Here is a 22,835-nt window from a genome sequence, read left to right as displayed (position 1 = left end):
TAGCCCTGAGCTAACATTTGTGTCAGTCTTCCTCTACTTTGTATGCCTCCACAGCTTAGCTGATGAGTGGAGCAAGTCCAGGCCGGGATGTGAATCCAGAAAGCAGGGCCGCTGAAGCAGAGTGCACAAAAATTTAACCACCCGGGTCACGGGGCAGCCTCCCGTTTAAGTGTACAATTCAATAGTTAAACATATTCATAGTGTTGTGCAACAGATCTCTAGAACTTTTTCATCTTGCAAAACCGAAACTCTATACACATTAAACACGAATTCCCACCCCATCCCCACCCCCTAGCCCTTGGCAACCACCTTTCCACTTTGTTTCCATGAATCTGAGTACTTTAGATACCTCATGTGAGTGGAATCACACAGTATTTGTTCTTTTGTGACCGGCTTATTTCACTTGGCAAAAAGTCCTAGAGGTTCATTACGCAGATTATTTTAATATGCAATGTGGCGGGGCTAAGAGGCAAAGGTACAGAAAGGCTTCGTGGTCCCCGGGCGGACCAGCGCCATGGCCATTGCTTCGTCTCCAGCTCACACCTGGGAAGCCTGCCGGTCCTTCTCAAAGCTTCAAAGAGCCTCCCCTGTCCCTTCCCGAGATTTCCCAGCTGCATCACCACAGTGTAGGTAGGGAATGGGGTGGCATTCTTGGGAGAGCAGCTCAGCGCCAGGCAGAGGCGCCCGGCCTGCACCAGTCCGAGGCAGCGTTTAAAGCGCAGCTGGGAAAATCCCTGTGCTCTGGCGGTCTGCCCCTTAGATCTCGGATCTCCCCACACTCCACACCTGCAGCCTTCACGTTCCGAAGGCTTCAATCGGAGGACCCTGGAAACGCACAGGTCAGCCCTGAGATCCTGTGACTTGACGACACGCTGTGGACTCTTATCCCAAGATCACACTGGGAAACCAGACTGACTAGTGCAATCTGAACTGGCCCGGACCCGCGCGCTGGTGGCCAAGGGTTGGGAGCAGGGTGCGGCAGGCCAGACAGCTTGAAGGCCATCTCTCCCGCATCCCCGCCAAAGCCATACCGCCCAGCACAACCCTGCAAGCAACCGACGTGCCAGTCGAGGGAAGGGAAGCAGGCGCAACCCTAGCTCAATTTCACAGCAGTTTCCCCCAGAGCCGACAGGAGCTGTCGATCAGTCTCCATGCCTCTCCTCTCAGACGGCAAAGTCCCCTGCGTTCTGCCGGAAAAAGAGCATCGCCCAGGCCCGGAGCGCGGCCGCTGGGACCCTCGGAATTATTCCCACCGGCCCGAGGGGCCACGCAGCCGGGCGAGGGACGCGGGGAGCTCGGCACCGCGGAGACCCTGGGCGCTCGCGGTCCTGCCCTCGTCCCAAGGGCATGGCAGAGGTGGGAGGACACCGGCGCAGAGGCGCACTCCCGCTGCCCCGCAGCGCTCCCGGAGACCGACTTCTCGCTGCCGCTGATCCCCCCCATAAGCTGCGCCTCCCGGGTGTGAACTCCCACCTTGCTCCCCGCCACCCCATCGACCTCATAAACAACTCCTGGAACTGCGGAGGGAGGAGGCGGGGCGGGCGGGCCGCGGCGGAGCCGAGCGCGGGGGCAGGGGGCGGGCGGGTCAGGGCAGAGGCTGCGGCCGCGCCTCCCCATTGGCCCGCGCGCGGTGGGCTGCCCCGGCGCGCGGCGCGGGCGGGGCGGGCAGAGGCGGGGCCTGCCGCGCGCGCCCGCCCCGCCCCGCGCCCGCGCCCGCGCCCCTCGCGCCCTCCCCCGCGCCGGCGGCAGGAGTTTTTAAAGTGGGCTGGCAGCCCCGCGAGCCGGACTTTCGAGAGCGGCCCGCTCGCAGCTCCGGCGCCCGCCGCGCTCTCGCCCCAGCTCTCCTGAGGGGGCCGTACAATCCTCGGCAGTGTCCTGAGACTGTATGGTCATCTCAGCGGCAGCGCCCGCCCGGCCCCGGACTCTTCCAACTCCCGTCGTTCGAGCCACTTCTTTCTTCTTTTTTTTTTTTTTGAAAACCCAGAAAAGTGACTCCTTTTCGAGGGAAAAAGGAACTTTGATTTCCTTCTCGCTGCCTTCTTTTTGCGTTTGACAGCCTCCTCCCACTCCGTTCCCCGACCCCGCCTCCTCGTGCAGGTTCCTCCCGGTCACCTTTCTCCACCCTCCTCCCCCGCACCTAGCCAGCCGCCCGCAAACTTCCACCTGACTGTGCGGGGCGCTCGGGACCTGTAACACCGGCCCGGCCCAGGGACTGGGCGAGGGCCACAGCGAAGGCAGCGGCTGCAGCCCCCACCGGCCGTGGAGCCCAGGTGCTTGGAGTCCCAAAGGGCCACCGCGACAATGACAGCTGACAAGGAGAAGAAGAGGTAAACGGGCGTCCGAGCCGGCGAGGGGGCTGGTCCGAGGGGGTGGTGGGGCTGCGCGGGGCCGGCGCGACCGAGCGCGGCTGGGAGAGGAGTGCGGAGAGGTCTTTGAGGTCTGAGGATCGGTTTGGAAGGTGTTGAGGGAGAGAGCAGGTGCCCCGTCTGGGGACGCGGAGCTGAGGCTTCGCAGTGGAGAGTTCTGGGGCCCGAAGGAGTCGGGAATCTGCGCCCGCAAGGAGGCCAGGAGGCCGAAGGAGATAGCCCTGGAGGTCGGAGGTGCTCCTGCCGTGCCTTCCAATCCCTCTCGCCCCCCACAGCCACGCACCAAACTTTCGTGGCCAGCACGTTGAAATGTTTCTGGATTGATTCGACTCAGGACAGCTTTCGACTTCCTCGCGTCTCGCGTGTGGGGCAGCACCCACTTCTTTCTTTTCCTCGGGACCCTTTGGGTCCTTCCAAATGAGCTGCTATGCCCGCGCTGCGCCCCAAGCTGGCAAGGGGCCGGAGGCGAAGCGCGACGCTGGGACGCGTCCCCGCGGAGGGGCCAGGACGCAGCGAAGGGCCCCACTCCGGGTCTCCAGACCCCACTGAAGCTTGGAGAAACTCCTTTCGTAGTCCCGCACCTTGACTTCGCGGGCGAGTGGGTAGTGGGCCGTGGGCCGGGCTGCCTCGCAGGGGCAGGTGTCTTGGTGTGCGGGGAGGGGATGGCGACACTGGGCGCTCTCAACAGCTCCGAGTATCTCTCTCCCAAGAGGACAGAGAAGGGCAGCCACGGTCTGCCCGCTTGCCCTCGCCAGCCTCTCGGCACTGGGTGAGAGGGAACTCCGGCCAACTCTCGCTGCCCTCCCGCCCCCTCCCGGCCGCTCCCGGCCCGGCCCTCGGCCTGCGACGGTGCGAGCGCACGGCGCGGCCGCGCGGACGTGGGTCCGGGCTCGCCGCCTGGCCGGCTCCTCCTCCTCTCCGCTGGTGCTGCCCGGGTGGGCTGGAGCTTTCACTCGGCGCGCCTTGGCAGGGCTGGGTTGCGGGGACTGGAAGGGAACGCGCGGCGGGCTGAACAGCCTGAGCCGCGGGAGATCTGTTGCCGGGCGGCCGAGAGCTGGTGCGGGGATGGGGACCCAGCCGCGAAGGGAGAGGGTGACTGGCTTCGAGCCGGGGGCCCGGAGAGCTCAGAGCCTGGGTTCATTTGCTCGTGTCCCGATTTCCACGGCGGGACCGGAGCCAGAAACCGCGTATCCTCTGGTCGAAAGCGGCGGTTCCCGCCTCGGACACCGATAAGGATTTGATAAACGGGAGCGAATAGCGCCCGTTCTGGCTGGGCGCCCGGGCCCTTCGCTCTCGGATCGCTAGGGGGAGGAGAGCCTGGCTCCCCCTTCCGGGCCGCGGCTCCCCCTCCCGCGTCACTGTGGCGCCCCCGGGCCTGAGACGGGTGAGGGAGCCTTGGCCCGACCACCCTGGGCCCTGAGGCCGCGCCCCCGGGGGCCTCGGAGCAGCCCTGGGGTCCTGTCTCTTTGAAGGACGGCGAAGCAGGGAAGAAACTTTAAGATTCCAAAGCATTTTGTAAAACCGATATAGCCTGTATCATAATGCCAATAATAAGGACTGAACAGTCAAAAAACAAAGTTACAGTCAGCTCCTTTGCGCGCGCTCTGGCTCCGCAGCCAGCGAGGGAACTTGTACGTTTTACAACTGCGATGCCAGTCGGTGAATGTCGCAATCACGTAGGTGGGGCCTGATGGTAATCTTGACAGATGTGTGAAGTGTCAGCTTCTCCCGCGCTGCCAGCGCCGGGTCCTGTGCATTATTTTAATCGTCGCAAGAAATTTGGGAGCGGGGGGAAAATTTATTTGGACATACTGGGCTGTAGTGGCTCCTTCGTTAGAGATAGAGGGAGCTGGAATGGGAGCAGGAAGAAAGTTGAGTCATCGGATTCCGAATTATTCGGGAGAGCGGCGGGTTTAAGAACCACTGCGGGGATTGCCTGTGAGAGCTGGTGGCCGCCGAGTGTGTCTGCGACTTGCCTTGATTTTTGTGTCGCAGACTGGCAGGGCAAACAAGCGCGTCCCTCGCCGTCCAGAGTCCAGTGAGGGGTTGTCCAATTCCTATTGGGCTAATTGTTTTGAGACTTATTTACTTTTCGCGTCTGGCTCTGTTTGCCGGCTGCAGGCTCCTTGCGGGACCAAAGTGTAATTAAAATATGTGAACGAACACATTGAAAGTTGGTGTGTCATATAAGTGACTGTCCTTCGCTTTCCCGGAGCACCTCACAAGTGCAGTGTGGTGCCTGCCCAGGGAGCTCTCATATCTTGATTCTGGGCATCAGTTTCTTAAGAGTTGTGATTCTTCTGGTTCAGAAGAGCTATTTCTTCCCCCGAATTCAATTTGCAATGTTCCTTCTAACAACAATCCTTCAAGAAGTGGGCAGGATTATTTTGTTCCAAAACGTTCATGCGTTGATGGATAAGTTAATGTTTAATAAGAAAGAGTTTGCTTTCTAAACATTGGCTGGCTGGCTGGCTGGCCAGCCTCAGTAGGGAATATCAAAGTGTGCTCTTTTGGTGGTAGTGGGCATTCCCAGTGACGTCAGAGATGGTCAGAAACTGAAGTTTGGGAAGGACACTGTACTCACCTTTCTGCACCCATCTGTCAGGAATGAAGTGGAGGTCTCATTGTGTTTCCTGACTCTATGAAGAGCTGAAAAGTGTCTAGGTGACTTACCTCCTGGTAAAACAATTTCTGAGAGAGAACAGCCTGGAAGTTCTTAGGTACCTGGGGATTGGAGAGTGGTTCAGGTAAATGTAAATGAGATCCTTGGATAATCAGGGACCAAAGCCACACCCAGCTCAGAGCACCTTTCTGGAAGACACTTTGGGGCCAGCAGTGGAAGGGAAGTCAGAGACATCTGGATCAAAGCTTTGGAACTGTCTCCTCTTCCCCCTGCCAGCTGGATGTAGTTATTCCTCTGCTAAATTAAAATCAAACTCCATCTTTTTCCAATTCTGTGAAGGCAAAAATATTGCTGGACAGTTTTTCTTAAGTGTATTTTCTACAAATATTACTTCAACATTTGATACCTGCTTCCACTGCGTTACAAGAATGCAGGGATGATGAGGAATTGACGTAACACGTTATAGGTTCAGGTATTTAAAACTTAATCCACATAGCTTCCATGAAGCTCAAAAGAATGCTGTGGCTACAGGTTTTTTCAGTGTCGCTAATGGAGAGCTTAGATTTTATAAGGGACCATGGAAATTGTGTAAAGTTTCTCTTTCTGGATAAGGAAACAGACCCAGAGAGGTTAAGTGACCTCCAGACACAGGGAAAGTTGGCGCTGGTGAGAATCAGAACCCTGGTCATTACTTTAAGTTTTCCTGTTCTTGACAAAATAGTACCCGCAGCCCTGAAGTCCCTCTGGACAGTGAGGGTGATTTCCAAAGGATTAGCCTGCCCTCCTCTAGCCGCCTCCAAACCAGTGAACCTTGTAGGAAGGAGATTTGCTCTTCTAGACAATTATAAAAGACTTCAGGCTGCACAGGGGTGATTCTGTTTGCTTTTTGCAAAAAAGGAAGCAGAGTTGATGCTAGTTCCAGTGTCTGTAAACTTCGGGAAGTATGAATTCATTGTTTTAGTTCTCTCCCTTTTTTTTACGTAGAAAAAAATCTACTTGTATGTGGACCTCATTAAACAAAACCAAGGCAAAGGACTGTTCCCAAGTGGAGCAGATTGCTTTGTGAAGTAGAGAGCTCCCTATCAGCAGAGACATTCAAGCAGCAACTCGATTGATTCCTGTAGTGGCTGACTTGATATTTTCACCAGGAGTGACAACCGTGAGACTAAAGCTGTTTAATTCACTTGGAATGTAAATCAGTCAGTCTGTCTCTCTGTCTGTCTGTCTCTCTCTATGTATCTGTGTGTGTGTAGGGTGATCCTCAACTTTTTGGGAATCTATTGTATAAAATGTTTACGTATGGAAGGAACCAATTAGAGAATTCTTAGTGTTCCAGGATTTTAGCCCAACACATTTGAAAGTATTTGCTGTCATTAATTATCTCAAGGTTTAGGCTTTTCCACTTCTCAGGAAATCTGTGCAGTGGTATTTGCTTTTTTGTGTTTTCCTCAGTTCTGCCCCGTACCAACATGAGTGTTCCTTTTCATTTCAGCCTAATGAATCTTTCCTTTTGCTTTCAGCACTGTCACTGGTAGTTCATAACAGGCAGGGCTTTTGCCAATATAAGTTAGCAATGTTTGCTTGTAGAGCCCCCAACTGCCCTTTAGCCCCACCCTCCCCAGTACCAGTGTCTAGTCTCCAGCTCTGCTAGTCACACCGTGATATAAATCCATAAGACAACACATCTGTATCGAACACCTGTTCCTACTCTAGAATGATGAAGCGATACTAAGAAATAGGGGGCGTGGTCCTTGTCTTCAAGTTGCTTAGTTTGAGGGGAAAAAAAGGACACACGAGGAAGCTTAACTAAAAATATAGGTAGCTAGCAGCTTACATGTGACTTTTCTGTTGGGATCAAATCGTTTGAAGCTAAAGGTAAGAAGCTCTTAGTAGCATTTCAGGCAGTAACCACGTACAATTGTTGAAAATATTGTGTGTGTTTGAGGGTGAGAGAGTTGGTTCATAGTTTTCTCTAGAATCATGCAAGGTTGGTGCCAACCACCGGCATAGAGGCTGCCTCTGAGGGAAGGTCAAATGAGGGTAAGTAGTGTTGGGGATAATGAGGATAAAGAAAAAATGGAGGTTCAAGAGTATGGTACTTCGACACCATGGACAGAAAGGCCCCCGCAGTTGAAGGTTTGCTGTTCTTTACACACGTGCTTTGGTGAGGGTCTGGAGGGAGGTGTCCAGGAGGGCTCCGGGAGTGATAGTGATGGAGGTTCTGGTCCCACTGAGGAGAGCAGTGGAGGCACCTGTGCTCTAGGAAGGCCAAGAAAGGAGAGGGAGCTTCATAACCTGGGCTTTGTGAATGGGCTTCAGGGAGTCACCTGTAAGCCTCTGAAACTGGGTGCTAGAATGTTTTTTTATTTTCTTGAGGGAAGTCTGTTCAGCTCTCAATAGCCTTTCAAAGGTTCTATGATCTGGATAAGGCAAGCCCTTGCTCTTAGATGTCTGATTAAGTGACTGCCTTACATTTCTGGATCTTTCTGTTCAAGTCCCGGATAGTTCCTGCATTTCACTGCCAGTGTCTCTCCCTGTCTTAGAGATGGGGGAGGAGGGGGATGTGTGCACCTAGTGAGATTCTGCGGTGCAGCTTAACCTTACCTGTCCCTGGCTGGCCTGTCGATCCACCTGCATGTCTGCCCTCAGGAGCGGAAGGAAGGGGAGTGGAGTGCCCTGCACAAGGTTGGTTCTGATGTGATTCATTTTGTTAATGCTTCTTAAAGCAGCCATGAAAATTTATCCTTACGTTTTCCATCATCTTCAGTTATTTGGAGGTCTTCCATGCACTAGGAATTTTGTATCCTTAATAGAAATCAAAAAATGGTAGGAACAAACAAAAACAACCCTAACACTTAGATAGCAGGCACCTCCTCAGAACTTTGCATAGATTAACTCTTTTAATCCTCATAACAACCCTGTGAGATAAGCTCTGTTATTATCCCCATTTCACTGATGGGAAAGATGAAGAATAGAAAGGTGAACTGCCAAAGGTCAAATAGGTAGTGTGGGTGGGGCTGCGATTCAAACTGGGCAACCTGTCTCTGGAGTCTGTGCTCTTACCCAGTGATCCAAACTGCCTTACCTGACCTAAGATATCTATAAAGCATTTCATACCGTGCCCGACTCGTGGTAAGTACTCTATAAATGATAACCGCTTTTGTTCTTGTATTTGTAGTTATTATAATCACTTCTCTCTTTTGTGACTCACCACTTGTATTGAACCTCACACGCAGACAGGGATTGAAGGTCTGAAGGGTAGACTTAGAAGTCCTGGAAATTGTTATTTTTCGTGAGTTTTCCTCAACTCTGATAGGAGGTGGTTCTCTGCTGCCCCCAAGAAGTTCAAAGCTTTCCACCTCCCACCCTTAACTGGTGGCAAGACGTCAATAATTACTTTAGCCTCGGACTCCATTGTGCAGAAGGACCTGTTAGAAGCTCTTCCTCTGTGGCTTCTAAAGAACCATCTCCAAATCAAGATGCACAAGACTTCCTCTGGCTCTTTTGATCTTTTGAAATTGCAAACACAGGGAGGAAAGAATGGATGGGGGAATAAAGAATAGCTATGATCGTCGCAATAATAATATGCTGCATTTTTATAGAGCCCTTTCTCTGATGAACCCTGAGCTTTCACAGCCACCACACCACTGGCCTCTGCGTTGGGAACCTAGGAGGGCTTCTTGCCTTCTCCCAATGCTGTAAAATGTAATTGCATCAACACATATCATAACAGAGAGAGAAGCAAACCATATTGGCAGTTGCACGTCACCTATGTGTAGTAGCCATGCGTGGGTACGTGCCACTCACAGCATCTGCAGTTTTCAAGTAGGGGTTGAGTGTAATTTGTTGCCAGTTGTCTGGTCCTGCTATTGAAAGCTGCAGACCTGATCTGCAAGTATAAAGTCAAGAAGAGTGGCGGGGCCCTTTGAGATCTCTGGAGCCAAGGAGACAGATGCGGAATGGACCAGAATGTTATCTACTTGAAGTGGCCTTGTTTTTTTTCTAATTTCTCAAGAAATACTGGTTTGTGTGACTGCCTTAGGCTGTTTCCAGAGGCCACTTGTACATTAGCGAAACTCTTATTATGTGGCGTGACCACCAGAAGTTTCACGTGTTTCCAGGAGGCACATTTTTTCCCCTTAACTTGGAAAAATTCTTCAGTTTTAAAGTTACAAGTAACCTCTGCAAGATAATGCCTCTGGGAAGCAGTGCCTTTTCTCATGTGGAAAGATATTTCAAAGAGAGTGATTTTTCAGTAAGAAAAATGACCCCATTTAAAAAATATATTTATCTGACGTGCATCCATCTGGCATTTTCCCAATTCTACAAAGCCATGGAAGTGGATTGTTAGAACTCTCTTCTTATATTCCTCCAGTGACTTCCTGCATCCCCTTTCTATGGTACCCTCCAATAAAAAAATCAAACCTCAGAGGTTAGTGGTAGGAATCATAAGAGATTAGTGATTTTTATTGGGTCCCACATGAGTGGGAAAATGGCTCCATTATGCTGCTCTCATGTTGTGATGGTGGAGGTTTGCCCTCATGGCTGTTGGCTGCCCGCAAATGCTGGGGGTACAGCCAATATCATGGTCTTTGTAGAAGTTAATCAACTCTGTAACAGCTTTAGTCAACTCTTTTGGTCTCCTTTTCTCCCTGCTCTCAACCTATGACTGTGGGAAGTCAGTGGTTTGCTGCAAATAAGAGGACACATGGGCTCAATCTGAGACAGTTCAGAAGCATTTTTTAAATCATTTAAAATGTCAGACTGTATGAGTATTTTTTTGTAGTAATCATTTAAATCGCTGTGCTGTGTGTCTAGCCAGACTGCTCTCTCTGTCTCTTGATGTTGTATTCATATTAACAAATACATGCATTTTACTCTAGATAAAAAATTTTCATATTGTCGTCACTTGGTACACTATTTGTCCTGGTTGCCTCTGTGTCGGGGGTGGGGAGAAGGAAGGGCAACCCGTCATCCTAATTTTATATTTGGGAAGTTGAGCTGCTGAAAGAAGCAAACCAGGCCGTCTGTGTTGAAACCTAGAACTGGACCCCAGAGTCGATGGTGAGGCTAGGCCCCTGTGTGTCCCCTTGGGTTCCTGCTACAAGGTGATGAAGAGCCAAGAGCACAAAGTGGGTGATTCACGTTTCAATGCTAACTATTCTCATTACTAATGAGTAATGACAGCAAATATTTACAGGCCTCCTTCCTACCTTTATGACTTCCTGTTGCTGAAGCACTTTGGAGTGTTGAGAAAGATTATCCTGGAAAAATACGTCATAAGCAGTTGCAGGGAAAAGTGGCTTTAAGCACACACGAGAAAATCGGTTGCTTGGCTCTGTTTATGAATTCCATGTGGAAACAACAGAAAATTATGCTTGTCAGGGGCTGTTTGAGGGTTGATCCATTCTTCCAGACTTCAAAACAAAATTTAAAAAGTCAATTCTGGACGATCAAATATACGGGGAAATGGGACACGTGATGTTTTTACAGAATATTCTAGAAATGGTAGGACTGTTCAAGTTACTAAAGTAAAATTTTGAGTTAAAGCACAGGTCGTTTTCTAAACACTCTTTTATGAACATATCTCTGTAATATTTTTCCTGAATGACAACAATTGTGCTTAATGGAGTAAAATCAGGATGCATAAAATGTGCCGTGTGAGATTCAGGGAGCTGGAAGAATATCATTCACTTTATAGAGATTCCAGGATAAATCCTGATAAGGCTCATTTATGTATTTGGTTTAAAGAGCTCTCTAGTGAAATTGGTTTCTTTAGTAAGAGTCTGTAAACCACTATACCCTTGTATTTCTCTCCTCTGTTTCCAAGAGTTCTCAGATGCTATTTTAGAATGGCAGCATTCACTCCAGCACTGGCTGAGGTTGATGAAGCTAATTTTGGTGCCCAGGGTATACGGGAGAGAGAAGGCATCTGCAGAGCTAAAAGGGCTTTCTGGTGCCTGGGTTTGAAGCAGCATGGTGTTACCAGACATACCACATTTCACCTTTAGAACCTTTATTTGTGTACTTGCACAACAAATGTTTACCCAGATATTAAGATAAGAAAAGTATGAAGGTCACATTTCACTGGTGACAAGGGAGCTTCTATAAATTTAACCATGTCACCTCACAGTAGGAGTGTGTCTTTTATTCCATACCAGGGATGTAGGGGAATTAATGGTGGGTGAGGCATGGGAGCCAGGCCCTTCTCAGTTTTTTGGCTTCCTTGCCTTCACTCTGCATGTCCTGGCTCAGCTGACGTGCTCCTCCCATTTGGTGCGCCCTTTGGGGTGGTCAGGAAGATGGGGAAATCCTAGTCCACTGTGTGGCACCCTCACTCTCCGAGATTTCTGGTGTTTTGTGGAAGTTAGTGCCCTGTGCATTTCCCTGCTACCTAACTGGCTAGGAGGGGGCCTGGCTGCTGAAATAGCTTTGCTAGCCTCTCAGAGAGGTTTGCATGGTGCTGATACTGGCCCTATTTTAGGCCTATTTAAGGCTGAGTCGTCATGTCCTTGGAGCATGGAGAGTCTTCAGGGTGAGAAAGAGGTTTCTTTTGCAGATTTGAGTGTTTCTTAAAGATCTCCAAGGATTAGCTAGCCACAAACAGAGCCTGAATGAAGGCATGGATCCTCGGCCCAATTTTCTTCCCAAAGGCAGCCTATGTGGCAGTGGAAGTTCATCTCATTGACAGTAAGGGACCTCACCCCAGCTCTCTCACCTCGTTCGCCATCACCCAACATGCTTCCTAAGCAACTGCCTCTGCCCCACAGGCTTGTTCACCCCCCATCACAGGACTCATTCCCACCTCTGGTCTCTCACCCTAGTCCCTCCATCTTGGATGCTGTCCTCTCTTTCTACTCAAATATCTCCCACTTTCCTAGTGAAAGCCTAACTCCTACACAACCCTCTGTAGTAATTCCCACGGTGGCACCTCCCCCTCCACTTGTTTCTAACTCTTGGTTATGTTTGCCAAAGAGCCTGCCTGATTATATTTCCTTGTTATCTAATGACATTTTATGTGTTCTTGTCTTTCCAACAACACTGCATGTTGCTCAAGGGCAAGGATGTCTAACTTTCTGATGTGCCCTATAATACTTTGCCTGTTTTGAGTCCCTAAAATCATGCTTAAAAAATATCATAGAATTGCTCTGTTGATGTCCCTTGGGTCACTTGAAAAGCCTGCCTTTTAGGCTCTGCTTTTCTCATTCATATAGATTTGAGCCCTTTACTCATTTTCCTTTTAAAATAAAGAAAGAAAAATGAAAATAAAAAATTGAGGGGGCCCACAGGCAGGTCTTGTTGATACATAGTTTTACATCCTTGTATTGTGTCAAGAATGCCCAGTACACCAAGGCAAGTACCAGCCAAACAACAGAATGCTCCAGGTTAACCTCAAAGTTAATAAAAGCTGGATGGGAAAGAGTGTGCCAGGGAGTGCCAGCTCTCTGCTTGGAAGTCATCTTCCCTGGGGAGCCTTCCCTCATGAGCAGCACATTTATTACCCCTGTATTTGTATGGTCCTCAGTCTCTATTTTATTATTTGTGTGCTGCTTTTACAGCTTACTTCTGAGTGAGTGAGTGAGTGAGTGAGTGTGTGTGTGTGTGTGTGTGTGTGTATCTGTGTATCTGTCCCTGATCACTGCTTGGCTGGTAAGCCCTTCAAGAGCAGGGATCCAGTCATCTTTTTCTGTTCTTTCTTCCCCCAGCACCCAGAACAGAGGCCCCCATTTGGTGCCCAGTAATTGTTTGTAAACTCAGTAATTCTGTCTGTGTCAGGAACTTTGGAAGTGTCATGCAGAGGGTTAGAGGCACAAGCAGAAACTTTTGCTCAGATCACCACACCCATCCTCCTTTGTCACCCGCCATGCATGTGGTAAGGTTTGTGGGGGTACTGGCATCATCGCTGTGTGTAAACCTTTCTAGGTTACCTACCAAATTCAGGTGCCAGGCCACAGTGAGGTTGCAAAGAGGCATTAGATGGAGCCTGTGCTCAGAGTGCTTATAGTCTAATTGGTGAGTCAAGGAATTCCTAAAATGATTTGTTTAAAACAATGCGATATGGTTATGGTAGTTAGTGGTTGTCCTAGCCCTATCTTTAAGATGTTGCTATCTTGCAATGAAGTCAGAACTGGCTTAAATAAAACGTTGAACAAACTATGGAAAATTGATAGTAATTGAGAGTGAATAAGGATAAATCCTGTGTGTTGCGAATAGTTAAAAGGGAGGTGATAGATTAGAGAGCATAGATTAGAGGGAGATTTAAAGGAGGAGCATTTAGGTCTTGAAGATTAGGTAGAATTTGGATAGGCAGATGGGTATGGGGCATTCCAGTTGGGTTGAACAGCTTGAGTAAAATGAGGAGGCAGGAATAAACAGGGTGTACAGGCCAGGGGTGGTAAGCCATCTCCTTCCAGAGCTGAATCTGGAGCTCTGTTAATGGAAGGGAGATGAAGACCAGGCCTAGGCTGGTATTGGGAAGTTTAGGGATAGTCCCCCTGACTCATGTTGTGATAGAATCTTTGCGCCATCTTGGGGCCATGGGAGCAGTGCCTGCCTCTCTTAAGAATTAGCAGGACCTAAGGGAGCTGCTCAGGGCACCTCCGTTATCTCCCAACCAGGAACCTGGCTCTAGTGTGAACACCAAGGGGTGGTTGGAGGAGGCCATGGTTGCCCTCCATAAGAATGACCTCAAAGAGTACAAATGTCCTCCCCATGTCCCTTAGGAAATCAGTCGTCTGCACATGTCCCCGAATCACTCTGAAATATTTTTCTTTTTGGACTATACCCCTCAGGGTAATAAATGCTTCCCAGTGTGCAGAGGGGCGGTGGAAGGGGACAGCTTGCTGTATTCTAAAATAGCTTCCTTCAGGCTCTGAGGAGGGAGTGCAGTCACCTCATCCCGTGTTCTCATTTTGATGGCAAAGTCTTTGTCCCCTTGATAATTTGATAAGGGCTTTCATTCTATCTCTTCTTGCCCTTTCTCATTCAGAGTCTGGGTTTTTGAGTCTGATCATTGTAGAAAGATAGGACAGTCCCTTCAACACTCCACTATTTGCAGGGAGAGGGATGGCCAAATCCAAGCCAGGCCATCCCCTCTGTCAGTCTCTGCCAGTAACTGTTCACTGCGCTCCCTGTGTGGAGCCCTGCAGCTGAGCAGTTCCTTGGCCTTCTCCTTTCCTGTTATGTGGCTACACCATTCCCTAAAGCCCGAACTCGATGTTCTTGGCCAGGTGCTGCCAGAAGAGAGAGAAAAGGAGCCATCTTTCTGGAGTCACCTGGGTAGGACGGCTGGGGTTTTTCCCCTCTGCCAACAGGTGTAACTCTCCCCTGGGGGTATTTAGAAGTGCTTGAGGTCATGGCTAGACACTTGTGAACAGGGCCTTGGCCAGGGATCCGGAATCACTGGAGAAGATCCCACACTGGGGACCAGTAGAGGCCAACAAATCACTTTAGCATGCCCCGGCCAATGGTACTTCGAGGGAGGCTGCAGCTTCTGAAAACTCTTGGCTTGGAATTTAATCTCATCACGACAACTGCGTGTCTCGTCTCTTATTCCTTTTCTGTCCCCTCAGTAATTGGTAAATGGTTTTGGAACTGGGAAATTGCTGCCCAGCCCAGGGACGATTGATTTATTCAGTGGTGTGCAGGCTGCTCAACATTGGGCCTGAGCCCAGGGAGGGTCCTCTGGAGCCAGGTGGAAGGAGCCTTCCTCCTCTGGGACTACAGGTGGCAGAGAGCTCTAGAGCCCAGTGTAGCCCAGCCCAGACACAGGGCTGTCTGGGACCTTGGGCAACCCCTGGGAAGCTGCCTCAGGGGTGTCCAAAGAAACCCCACAGGTCAGAAAGTGGCATTTACTCAAATCTAGCCAGAGCTAGAAATTTGAGTCTAGCATCTACCTTCCCACAGGTGCAGGTGAGCCTCAGGAAGGAAGTGGAAGGTGTCCTGACTAAGCTAATCTGTGACTACAGCATTAGGGTCCGAAATCTGTAAATTTACTTTACTATCCCTTTGTATTTTTTTTTTTTTTCTCTTCCTTTCCCAAGTGAAAGTTCCTTTTGAAAAATAACAACTTTGCCCCTGCTGAACTCCCAGCAAACTGTTTTCCCCGCCTGGGTCAGTGAGGTGATAGGACCTGGGCACACTTGATGGTGGTGCGGTCACTGCAGCTGCTGGCCAGCTTTGGGCCTTGGGAAATCCTGGTGACCAGAGAACCCAGGCAGAAAGGAGTCTGAGATGACTGTGAACATCGATTCTTTCTTTCTTGAGCCAACCACTTGAGCACATCTGAAACCATTTTCTGCATTCAGCTCAACATAAGCCTTGCGATTCTGGGCCACCTGTAGCTCCTTGTATGGATCCAAATGTTACACGGTAATGATGTAACTTAATTCTCCTTGAGTTAGATCTTCTGGGCCAAGGCAGAGTACATGTTTATTTTGGAAAGGGACAAACTTTCACCCACTTGAATTCCTTTGCCTCCAAAATTAGTGTCAGGGGATGACCACAAGAGTTCCACGTTTCTTAGCCTTTGTCTTGGCAAACAGATTGTAAATGATCCCAGGGCCACCTTCACTTGTTTTGTGTCCCTGGCAAATCCTGCATCCACATGAGGTTCAGAGGAGCTCTCAAACATCTCTAGGAGTCTGAGACACTGTTCTAGATCCTTTTCTGACTTGTATGACCTAAGACAGGTCATTTAACCTCTCTGCATGTTTCCGTTCCTAAATGGGGGTTAGACACTAACTGCTTTTGAAGAGCACTATTATGAGGTTAAAAGGGGCTAGAGTTTCAATAAAACCGTACGTTTTGAAAGCATATTACACTTTAAAAATCATTTTTGCAACCATTATCTCGTTGGAAAGACCTTTGAAAAGTGTAAAGTGCAAAGCATGAAGGCATCATTATGAGCAAGCCCAGCAATATAACCACTCGGCACATAGTTACCTGTTGGGGTGACCTCACTGCTGTTGGAAGGGAGTCTTAGAACAATCTAAAAAGAGGCGCCTGCTTTCAGCCCTATACCTCCTGCCCCCGGGTGGGCTTTTTAGGGTTATGAGCTCTTGTCAAGAGTGATTTTAGGGTATGTGTTATATTTTTCCCATACCCTGAGATGTGAGGAAATCTGATAACACCAGGAGACCAAAGAACCTTCCAGAACTCCTGAAAAATGGTCTGACCTTGGATGTGCCCTTTCCATGCCTGGCCTGTTCCCCCCTCACCTGTGGAGATAGAGGGTCCATGCCAGCTGGTTCCCTGTTACCATGGGAATTTGCCCTCTGATTTAGCACCCCCAGATCTCTAGACCTAAAGGGACGTAACCGCCCACATCTGCTCAGGTCCCGCTTGTTGCCTTACATCTTACGAGCAAGACCTAATTGTGGGTTCCTGAAGGGACTAAGTGTCTGGCCCAAGGACTTTAAAAGGTCAGACGACTTATTGGGAGATGTAGAAATGAGGGGCATGCTGACCCCCAGAGGATACCTGGGCCTCCTGATGTTACTAGAAGCGGCAAGAGGCTTTGGATGTGAAGAGTCTGACTCTGCCTTAGTGACCATGAGACTTGGCAGGTCACTCAACTCTGGCCTCAGATCCATCATCTGCAGCATCCCTGACCTCTTGTGTCTGAGCTTGCCCTTCCCTCAGCCCCTCCCGGAGGCCGGCCAGCTGACTTGGGCCTTAGGTCTCAGCTTAAATGTCACCTCCTCAGGGAAACCTCTCCCGACCTCTCCCAGTTAACTGGACGCCTCCATCTCTGTGCTCCTTTTTTTTTTTTTTTTTTTTTTTTAAACAACACTTCCCGCATGCTGTATGTTATTTGTCTGCTTATTACCCCTCTAGTTTGTAAGCTCCCTGAGGGCCGAGATGGGCTGACTCGCTCACCACCACATCCTTAGTGTTTGGGCAGTGCCACACACATTATAGGTACTCCTTCAATATTTGTTAAGTGAAATAATTAAGCCAGGGTTGCTGGGTCTTTGTCCTCACCCTGCATTATCATTTCTGAATTTGTTCAGTGCTTAATTTTTTTGTAAAGCTCATGATGTAGATTAAAGTAGTTGTCATTCTCATCACGTAGATGAAACCACTGAGGCACAAACATGTGATCACAAAGCCAGAGAATGGAGGAGCCCGTGTTGCTAGTCCCAGGTCCTGGCCTCTCTCCGCTGACTGGTGCTGTCTCTCTGGGCACCTTGTTTTTCTGCGGTGGTGATGTTATTGTTTGTCTTATTTGGCAGTGTTTACACCAGAGGAGTAGGGGCCATTGTGGGTTGGTGACGTCTGGAAATCCACAACAGGGTCCCAGGAGAATGCCACCTTTGGTCCTCACCACAATTAGCAATTGTCAGGCCAGGGGCAATGACTGGGTGGGTGACGTTCCCTACGTGGCTGGTTCTGTGTGTTGAAATGCCACTGCCTGATCCTGACACAGGCAAGGGGAGTGGAGATCCCGCAACCACAGCCCCGTTTCTGCCAGGCCTGTCTATCCCACCACTCACATCGAGGCCCTTTTTGCTTGGGAAATGTACTGTGTGTGTGTCCAGTGGAATTCCTGTGGCTTGGAGGAAAGGACAGAGGAGTGGAAACCAGCTGGGTGCCCTCCAGGCCTCAGTTTGTCCATCTTTAAAATGGGCCAGTAGGTAGGAACCAGACAAGATAGACTCAAAGATTCTTTCTTTCTAGGGTTCAAATTCCATTGTGAAGTGAGGTCTCAGTGGAGCCTGGTCCTGACTCCTGTTTCCAGGTGCTTCCTTATGGAAGGAGGATGGGAGGTTAAAGGTGATCTGTGGGGGGTTGGAGAAGCCTCTCCAATTCCCCTGTAACGCCCTTGTCTCCGAGAGCAGGTTCTGTTAAAGTGGAGAGGAGCGGAGACTTGGAAGTCACTATTGGGCATGGCATGATGCCACAGAGAAGGGACTGGATCCACTTCCACAACAGCAGCAGGACCACCCTTAAGAAGGAAATGGATGGAGGGGGGACAGAATGTGCGCTGCCCAGTGGTTTCTCCAGAAGGGAAGAGCTGTGTGGTCAGGAGGGGCAGTGTCTCACCTCCTGATGCTGGGGAAGAAGGAGGCAGGCTGCTGGGCTGAGAGAGAGCACCCTTAACTGGGAGGCTCCTAACTCTGACGCCGTCATTCTGCAACCTGTCATGGGCTCCCTCTGAGCCTCAGTTTCCACCTCTGTCAGGTGGCTGCTCTGATCCTTGCCCTGCCGATTGGGTTGGGGCTTGGAAAATATAAATTACTGCAAAAGAAGGGGTTATTACTGCTATGATCCATATGTATATATATTTGTGTGTGTGTATAAATGAACATATCTGGGGTGCTCAGGGTTGTTCCTAACATGAGATGATTGACAAGCTATCTGAAAGTACTGTGTCCTTTGATCTGAGGCAACAAGAGAGAGGGGACTGAATTAGAAAGCCAGTGGCCTTGAGAGGAACAAGCTTGAAAATTACTGAATGGAGTCATGCTGTACTAGAGGGAGGGAGGGTGCAATGTGGGACAGAGGTGAGTCACTGTGCCTGAGTGTCGGGGAGTCACCTTGAACATGGGCCAAAAAAGTAGAAATACTGGGACTCGGGTTTATCTGCCTGACATCAGGTACAGCAAGTTCTGGATGGCTGCCCCCTGGCCAGAGACCTGAGGTGGTCAGCTCTCCCTTGCCGCCCTGGGAAGGCTTTCTGCTGGCTTCAGCCCCACTGAGCAAAGTCCGCTTGTTCACTGGAGTTCACACAGACTGCTTGCCAGGCCTGCCCAGAATCCTGTCTCCTCTGACTTCCTGTGCTCTTGCATAATATTTCCTTGCTTCTTGAATGGCTGCCCCAGTGCGGGGGCAGCTCGCTGACGCTGCTAGACGGAGAGCAGGATGTGGAGAGAGGACAGGGATGTGCGAACGTCTCCCAGGGGTGCTCGGGCCCCGTGGGTCAAGGGCAGGGGGGGCAAGGCCCCCACATTGCTCGGCGGGAGACTTAAACATCAGGGTAGTTAGGAGACCGTGCAGGTGTGCACATGCACATCCCTCACCCCCTCAGTCCCCATAAATTGTCTCTCCTGTGAAATTATTTTTAAAGTAGCTAAGTTGTTTTCTTCTGATTATAAAAAGTATACATGTTCCCTGTAAAATGTCATAGTACAGGAAGGCATCGAGATAAAAATAAAAATCACCAAAATTCCACTATCCAGAGATAACCACTGTTAACACTATAGTGAACATCCTCTCTTCTGTGTGGTAAATATGGATATGTAATTACAGAATTTTATCATCTTATAGGCTGTTGTGGAAAAAATGCATTTTCTATAGAACAGTATATCAGAATTTTCTCTGCTACCGTGGTGCATTGATTTAATATAGCTGTGTTAAGTTCCACTTATAGATGTATCATAATGCAACCCCTATTCACGGACGTGTCCAGGCTCAGAAAACAAGCTATAACCAGCCCAAAGATTATTCTCAAACCTGAAAAGCAGCATCTCTTTTATATTCCTGACCAGTGTGTCAGCTCTGGTGTCCCAGAAATAACTACAAATTAAAAGGTTTTGTGCCCGTGTAGGCCTTTCTCTGGGCTTGGAATAAATCACGTGATTACATAGACGAGGTTGCGGCAATGAGGGCTGTCGGGGCTGGGTCTCCCTTTGAATTTGGTGATCTCCCGGTGTGGCCCATGTGTCTGCTTTGAGCAAGGAGCCACTGGCTGGGAGAACGAGTTTTTCTTCAGTGGCGCTCCTGTGACCAAGATTTCAAATAAGCTCCATTTTAGGTTTTAATTGGTATTGCCCTCCTGAAATTTTGTGGCACAATCTGTATCTTTTAAAAGACGCTCTTCTTTACATAGCAGTGTATTTGTGCTGTTGAAAACTGTAATGTGTATACAGTATCATTCAGATTTGTTACACTTAGAAGTTTAAAAAATTTTTTTTCGCTGAAATAGATGCTATCACTACAATGTTTCTATCCCATCCCTGAAAGCTGTGTGTTTTTAAGGGTTGCTGTTAGCTTTTTCTATTCCACTGCTGATTGTGGTTGGAAGTGTGGTATAGATTTACAGTAAACTTCAACACAAAAATGACTCCTGCTTGATCAGGAGCCAGGTGTCTACAGTTTGTGCTTGTTTTCTTTGAATCATTTTAAACTGGATTGAATATTTCTTCTATTTAATCAGGACTTTTAGTATGAGCCTGGGGCTCAGTGCTTGTGGTTGGAAATTGCTCGTTAGGTTTACTGTTGAGTCAAGACAGATTGTTTTCTAGAGCTCTCTGTTTCTGACTTTCTTCTAAATCAAGAAGCATGATAATGCTGGTCAGTTTAAACACATTTATTTAAAAGTTCTCAGGCATCATTTAAAACAAAAATTGGCACCAATAGAATCCAAGAATTTTAGTCCATTTTGTTTATAGTTGTCTGCTTTCCAGGCAAATAATCTATTACAAAAACTTGCATAATTACAGTCTTTCTTTCACTTTGTTCACCCAGGACCCCTTTTTCTAGAATTACTGGCCAGACTGTTATCACATCAAATTCCTCAACTGTACTCCAGAAGAATTGGGATGGGGATGAGAGAGAGACGAAGTAATATAATGTTTGCCTGCTTTACAACATTTTCAGTGTGCAGACATTCCACAAATCAATTTTGTAATTGCTCCCTTTCTTGGTCATTACCTGATTTTGGTGGAGCCTTTGCCATGGGTGTGCATTTGGGAAGTGGGGAGGGACAACAAGACTGAGTCAGTCCTCACAATTATGAAACAAGACTTTGTTGAAATTGATACTTCTGTACAGTGAACGTGGAGCTGCTGTTGGCATGGCAACCCCTACGTGGAAAAGTGCACGCCGCTTGCAGATGACTTTTGCAGTCCTCAGTGTTAATCTGATAAATGGCTTTTTTAATAGTAGTTAGTGCGCTAATGGAAAGGTCGAAGCAAACCTTCATTAACGGGAAGAAGGATGGGGTTTTTGAAGCCACTGAGTGAACACACTGGAGCTGTGCAGCCAAATCCCTATTTTCAGCTCGCTGTCTCTTTTTCACATCAGATGTGTTTGGAGCCTGGCAAGTGGAAGTAAATTGGGAATACTGTTTGTCTTGAAAGCGTATAGCTGCCATTATCATTCTAGATTTCCAGCGTGGAGAGGTTTTGGAGTTCTTTTTATTTGTGACATTTGCTGTGTGTGAGAGTTTGGGGGTACTGTAGAAGGTTTACGTTGTGGTGTCTTTTTTCTTTGGTTATGGTGGGATGAAAGTGGTTAACTACTCTCTTTCTTTGTTGTAGTAAAATATATATGATGTAAAGTTTACCATTTTAACCATTTTTAAGTGTGCAATTCAGTAGCATTAAGTACATTCACATTGTTCTGCAGCCATCACCACTACCCATCTCAAGAACTTTTTCGTCATCCCAAATTGAAAAGTCTGTAAATATTAAACAATAACTCCCCATCCTCTCTCCCCCAATCCCCTATGAATCACTATTCTACTTTCTCCGTGAATTTGACTATTCTCAGTACCTTATATGAGTGGAATCATACAATATTTGTCCTTTTGTGTCTGACTTGTTTCAGTTGTTTTCAAGTTTCATTCATGTTGTAGCATGTGTCAGAATTTTGTTCCTGTTTAAGGTTGAATAATATTCCATTGAATGTATATATCACATTTTGTTTATTGTTCCATAAATAGACATTTGGGTTGTTTCCATCTATGGCTATTGTGAGTAATGCTACTAGGAACATGGGTGTACAAATACCTGTTTGAGTCCCTGCTTTCAGTTCTTTTCGGTAGAAACCTAGAGGTGGAATTGCTGGATCATATGGCAATTCTATGTTTAATTTTTTGAGAAACCACCATGTCTTCCACAGCAGCTGTATCATTTTACATTCCCACTAGCAATGCACCAGGGTTCCAATTTCTCCACATCCTCACCAACTCTTGTTATTTTCTGGGTTTTTTTTTTTTTTAATAAAAGCCATCCTAGTGGATATAAAGTGGTATTTCATTGTGGTTCTAATTTGCATTTCCCTGATGGTTAACAATTTATTTGTCTTTATAAATATATTGCTACACACACGAAGGCCTGTGTTGGAATGGAAATCATTGCCCCATTGTTTATACCTGTGAGGCAAATGAAACTACCCATGCAGTGATATTTATGGGGAGTGAAAGGTGGACGGGAGGGACGCACCACGTCATTATTACATACAATGCAGGCACCTCAATAGACCTGTTTTCAAAGTTTGCACTGTGGAGCAAGTGAAATTATTTTAAAATAGAGGCCTTTGGGACTGAAGTAACAGCAACTCTTTGGATGAGCTGTAACTAAGGCAAGCCTGCTGTGGACTGGATCTCCCCTGTGTAATCCTCCCTTCTCTAGTGTTATGTGTGGCATAAGTGTCCCTGGTCCCTGACAGTCATCATTGTTGTCATGGCTCCAGAAGCCTGAGCCCATCCTCCTTTCTCTCCCTCGCGAGGAAATACCCCAGATGCTTTGCCAAGGGTTTGCTTAGGTCTTGGAACCATCCCCCTATCTAATTTCTTGAACTGAAACAATATATACCCCCACCCCTCCCTCCAACATCCTCTTCCCCACTCCCTAGGTTCTTGTGTTGGCAGCTTGTATTTTGATAAGAAAGGGAGAGAAGCTAGAGTTTATTGAGCACCTGTGGTGTAAGCCTGGCACTTTGTTAGTCACTATGTAGCAAATTAAAAGCATGATTTCCTCTCCTTAAAATAAGTACCGTAGGACTTATTATTTAATATGTAATACTTTACAACAGGGTTCCAAACTTTAGCATGCATGAGAACCACCTGGAGGGCTTATTAAAACTTAGATTGCTGGGCCTCATCACCTGAGTTTCTG

General features: G+C 48.3%; 1 protein-coding gene across 4 annotated transcripts in view; it reads left to right on the top strand.

Moving 5' to 3' along the window:
* The first annotated feature begins 1,658 nt into the window (after positions 1 to 1,658).
* EPAS1 (endothelial PAS domain protein 1) overlaps positions 1,659 to 22,835 on the top strand; it is an 87,039-nt gene continuing 65,862 nt past the window's right edge. For 2 of the 4 annotated variants that reach the window (XR_011526107.1, XM_070572756.1), the window contains exon 1: positions 1,684 to 2,327. Coding sequence is in view for 2 of the 4 variants with exons in the window: in XM_070572756.1 (XP_070428857.1) it covers positions 2,302 to 2,327 (26 nt within the window). In the remaining 2 variants the exon portion in view is untranslated. Of the gene's footprint in view, positions 2,328 to 22,835 lie in introns of all 4 variants that reach the window. The other 2 variants (XM_070572755.1, XR_011526106.1) reach the window with 2 other exon arrangements.

Source organism: Equus przewalskii, chromosome 14 (assembly GCF_037783145.1).
Source record: "Equus przewalskii isolate Varuska chromosome 14, EquPr2, whole genome shotgun sequence".
Classification (NCBI taxonomy): domain Eukaryota; kingdom Metazoa; phylum Chordata; class Mammalia; order Perissodactyla; family Equidae; genus Equus; species Equus przewalskii.
The sequence above is the reverse complement of the archived record's forward strand: the minus strand, read 5'-3'. Positions and strand labels throughout refer to the sequence as shown.